General features: G+C 30.8%; 2 protein-coding genes across 2 annotated transcripts; one reads left to right on the top strand and one right to left on the bottom strand.

The window, feature by feature from the left end:
- Positions 1–1,700: 1,700 nt before the first annotated feature.
- Positions 1,701–2,270, bottom strand: LOC116889647 (uncharacterized protein MG377-like). Its single transcript, XM_032890552.1, has one exon. It carries the CDS (start codon positions 2,268–2,270, stop codon positions 1,701–1,703), a length of 570 nt encoding a protein of 189 aa, XP_032746443.1.
- Positions 2,271–4,269: 1,999 nt separating this feature from the next.
- On the top strand, positions 4,270–5,262 carry LOC116889646 (adenosine kinase-like). Its single transcript, XM_032890551.1, has one exon. The coding sequence runs from the start codon at positions 4,270–4,272 to the stop codon at positions 5,260–5,262; it is 993 nt and encodes a 330-aa protein (XP_032746442.1).
- Positions 5,263–6,402: the final 1,140 nt, after the last annotated feature.

Raw genomic sequence — 6,402 nt, 5'->3', positions numbered from 1 at the left:
CTTCTATCAAACCCTTATATCCATCTACTACCCCAAAAACAGAATATCCTTTTAACTCAGAAGACAAAACAAAAGAGTAAATCACTGCGTTCATAGCAGGAGCATCCCCACCGGAAGTAAGAACCGCTAACTTTTTTCTGCCCAAAGTTAAAAAACTAACTGTTTTTAGAAGTCTTATCTTCTACAACTTTTTCTTCCTTGGGTTCATCAGTCTCTACAGAAACTTTTGCTTCTTTCTCGCTTGACAACGCCAAATTAGGATCTGTAACTGCATCCTCTAGGGATCTTTCCTTAAACAACTCAAACTGATTAAAATCTAAACAGAAAATACTATTTAAACCATAAAATACTGAATTAGAAGCTGTTAACTCAATTTCAATTTCAAGAAGTCTATTATATTTAGCAATCCTCTCTGATCTAGAAGTAGATCCTGTCTTAATTTGTCCAGATGAAGTACCTACAGCAATATCTGCGATAGAAGTATCTTCAGTCTCTCCTGATCTATGAGAAAGGATACAAGACCAACCAGCATTTTTGGCTATCTGAATTGTCTTAAGTGTTTCGCTAATAGTACCAATTTGATTCATCTTAACCAAAACAGCATTGGCAGCACGTCTATCAACTCCATCCTGAGTAAGACTAGGATTTGTACAGAAAAGATCATCACCCACAATCTGTAATTTTTTTCCTAACTTTTCATTCATAAGAGCAAACCCATCCCAATCACTTTCATCAAGAGGATCCTCAATAGAAATAATTGGATATTTCTGAAGCAATTCTTCATAATAAGCAATCATTTGCTCAGTTGTTTTCATAGCGTCTTTTTCTGAAAGCAATTTCGCTTTAAGCATTTTTTTGAAAATATATACTTTTCTTTCTTCATCATACAACTCAGAAGCAGCAACATCCAAAGCAATAGCTACTTGACCATTAATAACTCCTGGTCTATATCCTGCCCTTTCTATTGCAACAACCATTAACTCTAAAGCTTCTTCCACAGACTTAAGATCAGGGGCAAAACCTCCTTCATCACCTTTATTTGTATTTAAACCTTTCTCTTTAAGGCACTTTTGTAAAGAGTGAAAGCATTCGGCGGAAATTCTCACAGCCTCATGCATAGATGCTGCACCTACAGGCATAAACATAAATTCCTGAAAATCTATTGTGTTATCAGCATGAGCACCACCATTAATAACATTTACCATCGGCAAAGGAAGAATAAATCTTGACGGATAAGCGTTACCCATCAAGGAAGCAATATATTGATAAAAAGGCATTGACTTCGCCTTAGCAACAGCTTTAGCTACTGACAAGGAAACCGCAAGAATAGCATTCGCTCCATATCTACTTTTTGTATCTGTTCCGTCTAATTCAATCAAATATTTATCCAAATCTTCTTGTTTAGAAGGATCGATATTATTCTCAATTAAAGAAGTTGCAATAACATAATTAACATAATGAACCGCTTTTTTAACTCCTTTCCCAAGATATCTTCCGGCGTCTTCATCCCTTAATTCAAGAGCTTCTTTTTCTCCTGTAGAAGCTCCCGAAGGAACCATAGCTTTAGCTGAAAAAAATTTCTTACTTAAAACTCCCGCTGAAATTTTCGCTATACAAGCAACTGTAGGATTTCCTCTTGAATCCAAAACCTCATAAGCAAAAATATTTTCTATCTTAAAAGCCATACCTTAGATTATACACTAATTGCTATGTTCATTTTCTGAAAATCTATATTCAACAGCAAAAGCATTCATAAGTCGATCGAAAATTAATTGCTCTTTTAATGTACTTCTAACATTTTCAAATTTTGACTTATCTTGAAGATACTCTCTTATAGACTGCCCTGTAGATTTATAGTAACTTGTCAAAGTATCTTTTACTTCTTCATCAGAAATTTCAATTTCCCAATCTTTTTCTAAATCTTCATAGATTAATCTCTTGTATATTGAAATCTCTATTCTAGATCTTAAATTCTCTTCACTAGCTGATGGATAACTAGATTTAAGAAGTTCCAATTGATCTTTTACCTCTTCTTCATCCAATTCAAAATCATAAGCACTAGCCACCTCATCCATAAGACGATTATAAAAACTGTCTCGTTTAAGTAAAACTAACAATTCTCTTTCTAAATTCTCATCTGAAATTTGAGGATTTTGCTGTTTAATGTTTTCTCTATAAGAATTTATTGTGTCCTCACTAAAAGAAAGTTGATTAATAATAAATAACTTTCCAAATTTAATGGGTTTTTTAGATTTAATTATCGAAGGCATTACTGATTTCCTACAAGTGAGATGTACAGGTTGTTGTAATTCTTTCAGAAAGAATCAAACTTGCTTTTAAACATTTCTAACTTTTCCTCAGATATTTTTGAAAAATTAGAAATGTCTGGATTAGGAAGATTATTTAATTTTAAAAGATACTCTTCTTCCATTCTATCTCTTTCTAAAAATACTTTTCTTGAATATTCATTAAAGAACATCAAACCCTTAGCAGCAAATTTATAAAGTTCAGCCTCAGGAGAAAATCCCTTCAAAGAATCACCCACTGACATCAATAGTTCTTGATTGAAATTAATTATCAAATAATCTTTCATTCAAGAATGACTTCCTCTTCTAAAAGGCTTAATATATGGGGCATATTGTTTTCTCAACTTAACAAGCATTTTTCTAACTTCACAATTAAATTCAGCATGTGCCTTAGTTCAAAATCTAGCATTTAAATTCATAAGCTCACAACAAACCAAATCACACTCGTCTTTTAATTCATTAAGAACTACATCAAAAGCTTTAATTCCTGTATTTTTAGTATCCATAACCAAATCTATTTTTTTAGTAAAGAAATTATTAATTCTTGTTCTTTCTTCTTCAAATTGTTCGATCAAATGTTTAAGGTTCATGTTTTTTAAATTTTTAAGTTCAGAAAATTTATTAATTGTGGTTTCTTCATCCAAAACATGTTCTTTTCCTATTGTTTGCTCTAAATTTCAAAAATTATCTAAAAGAGGTACAACCTTTTTAGAATAATCAATCTTTAAATCTCTTATATGGTTGTGCAATTCTTCTTCAATTAATTGTTTCAACAAATGTGCATCATTTTCTTGAATTTTTCTAGTTGAAGAGCTTTCTGCTGCGGTAAACATATGAAATCTCAAACATAAAAAATCAATTTTCTCAACATATCTTTTCTTTAAATAAAGAATCAATTGCTCAATTTCGCTGGTAAATAAAACTTGCTTCTGTAACAAGAAAGTTTTAAAGTAATTAACTACACTCATTAAATCTTGTTGATCTCTCCTATATTGTTCTTTAACTTGATCTATTGCTTTTTCAATTTGTAATCTATGAAAATCAGAAAAATCTCCTAACAAATATTTCAAATCTACAGAATCTGAAAGTTTAGACTCTATTTTTTTCTGCAAAAACAATTTAAAGTCCAATTTTTTCTGAATTGGTAATGCATATCTAGTCAAAGCATCATAGTACTCCTCCAAACCATCTCGTTTAAGTTTTTTCAATGCACTGAAACATTTAGATATTTCAAATTCAAGCATTACGTAATAGTTCATGTAAGCATCCGCCACATTAAACAAAGCTTTTCTGCTTTCAAAACCAATAATGGTGTTTATTAATTCTTTATGTACATCCAAAGATCTAAGTCAATTTTCTCAACAAACATCTTCGAGACTTTTTAAATATTTTCTATGTTTTGTAGGTATTTCTTGATTCTTTAAATATTTAAACTCATATGATTCAAGCACGTTTCTATGAAAACTAATGTTGTTTTCAAGTTTTTTTTCTTCTTCTTTATATTGAAAATTTATATTCTCGAGTTTAATTTTTGTTATTGAAAAAGAGTCAGATAACAATTTGATCTCATCTAATCTTTTTTGTTTATCTTCATAAATTTCTATAAGTCTGTCACAAGAATCTATTATTTCACTGTATAAAAATCCTCGTATATTTATTTGAGAAGAGTACTTATTGTAAAGTTTCTGTAAAGCCTCAATTCTTTTCTCCTGCTTAGGAGGTTCTAAGCTTATCCCTAAGCGTTGAGCTGCTTTCTTTTTTTCTTCTTCTAAAGATCTCTTGTATACAGGATCGCTGCTTATTGTTTCTTGTTCTGTTGTAGACACAAATATAGATTTTATTAAACGCCAAAAACTTTAACTATATATGAATAAAATTTAAATTTATATTTTTAAAAATTTGTGTTTTTAATTTGTCTTGAAAAGAAATTAAAATAGATTATCCTTTTTTAGATTAGTCAAACATGAAAAAAGGTCTGATTTGTTTAGGAAACCCAATAGTGGACTGTTATGCATTTGTTTCTGATGAATTCCTAAAAAAGCACGCTTTGCCTAAAGGTTCTGCTCCCGTCTTTTCGCCAGAACAAGTGAAAGAGATAATAAAAGATGTTGATTTCGTATCAGTAGCTTGTGGTGGATCATCTCTAAATGTGGCCAAGGGAGTTGGTTTTGCTGGTCATAAAGCAGCCGTTTTTGGACAACATTCGGATGATGAAGATGGAAAAATAGTTGAGGAAGGTCTATCAGATTATTCTGTCAAGAATCTTTCTATTGTTAAAAAAAATGCGTATACCACAAGATTGAACTGTTTTATCACTCCAGACGGACAAAGAACAATGCTTGCTATTTTTGCTTCTTCTCACGAGAAACTAGATGCTCCTATAAATTTTTCAATGTTTGATGAATACAAATATCTTTTAGTAGAAGGCTATTATTTTTGTAACGACATACTTGTGGATACTGCTTATAAAGTAAACGAATATTGTCACAAGCAAGGTTTAGAAACTATTCTGCTTCTTTCAAATATCTTTTGTGTGAACTCATATAAAAATCATTTGCTTACTACTTTGGAAAAATCAACAATTATTTCTGGAAATGACGAAGAATTTTTGAAATTATTGGATAAGGAAAATATTGAAGACTTATTAGTTTTCTTAGAGAAACATCCATCATTAAAGGTTTCTTTGGTTACTTTAGGCCCTAAAGGTGCTTATGCTGTTGTAAATGGAAAAAGGTACTTTATCGAAGCTCCTGATGCTGAAGTTGTAGATACAACAGGAGCTGGCGATTACTTTACAGCTGGATTTCTATATGGATATTTTGAAGGCTATTCAGTAGAAACTTCTTTAAAAATTGCAAATCTATTCGCCGGAGATGTAATTTCTCATGTAGGAGCAAATCTTGATAAAAATATTAGGTCAAAATTTGAATATCTTTTAGCTAATGAAAAAAAATAAGCTTCCTTTTCAACCTAAAATAGTTACATTCAGTTGCACTTCTTGCCAAAAGCAATATGAGCTTTTGAGTGCTCATTCTGACAATGTTCTAAATATAGATATTTGCTCTAATTGTCATCCTTTTTATCTAGGTCAAACAAATTTAAATAAGACTTTGGGTCCTGCTGAAAAATTAAGAGATAAATTTACTGCTGGAAAAAATTACATTAATAAAAAGAAAAACTAGTGTCTTCATATACGGAGACTAGCTTATATAAAACACTTGTCTCCTATCATACAAAATTTTTAGATCTTTCAAAAGAGCTAGAAAAAGAACAAAACAGTAAAAAAATAATACAAATCAATAAAGAGCTTTCCAAAATTGAAGAAATAGTAGAAAAATTTCTCATTTACAAAAAAGAAATTAACAACATAGAAGAATGTTTAACGATCATAAAACAAGAAAGTAACCAAGAGTTAATAAAGCTTGCTCAAACTGAATTAGATGAAGGAAAATTAAAAATTGAAAATTTAGAAATAGAACTTCAAAAACTACTAATCCCGAAAGATCCTTTAGACGAAAAAAACGTAATCATAGAAATGAGAGCTGCTGCTGGAGGCGATGAATCTTCTATTTTTGTAGAAAATATGTTTGATGTTTATAAGAAATATTCCGATCAAAATGGTTGAAAACTGAGTGTTATGGATTTGCATGAAAACACAGTAGGAATCTATTTCTTAACTTTTTCTCTTACGGGACATAAAGTATTTAGCAAAATGAAATTTGAATCTGGAGTACACAGAGTACAAAGGGTTCCGGCTACAGAATCTAAGGGTAGAGTTCATACATCAACAATTACTGTCAGTGTTATGCCAGAACAAGATGAAATAGAAATAACTATAGATCCATCCGATTTAAGAATAGATGTCTATAGAGCTAGTGGAGCGGGTGGTCAACACGTTAACAAAACAGAATCTTCAGTAAGAATAACTCACATTCCAACTGGAATTATTGTTGCTTGTCAACAAGAAAGATCACAAATTCAAAATAGAGCTTTTGCTATGAAAACTTTGAGAGCTAAATTATGAGAAGCAAAACAGAATGAAATAACTAAAGAAATAAATGAAACCATTAAAAAACAAGTGGGTAGAGGTTCTAGA

This window comes from Rattus rattus, unplaced genomic scaffold (assembly GCF_011064425.1).
Source record: "Rattus rattus isolate New Zealand unplaced genomic scaffold, Rrattus_CSIRO_v1 PGA_scaffold_41, whole genome shotgun sequence".
Taxonomy (NCBI): Eukaryota; Metazoa; Chordata; class Mammalia; order Rodentia; family Muridae; genus Rattus; species Rattus rattus.
The sequence above is the reverse complement of the archived record's forward strand: the minus strand, read 5'-3'. Positions and strand labels throughout refer to the sequence as shown.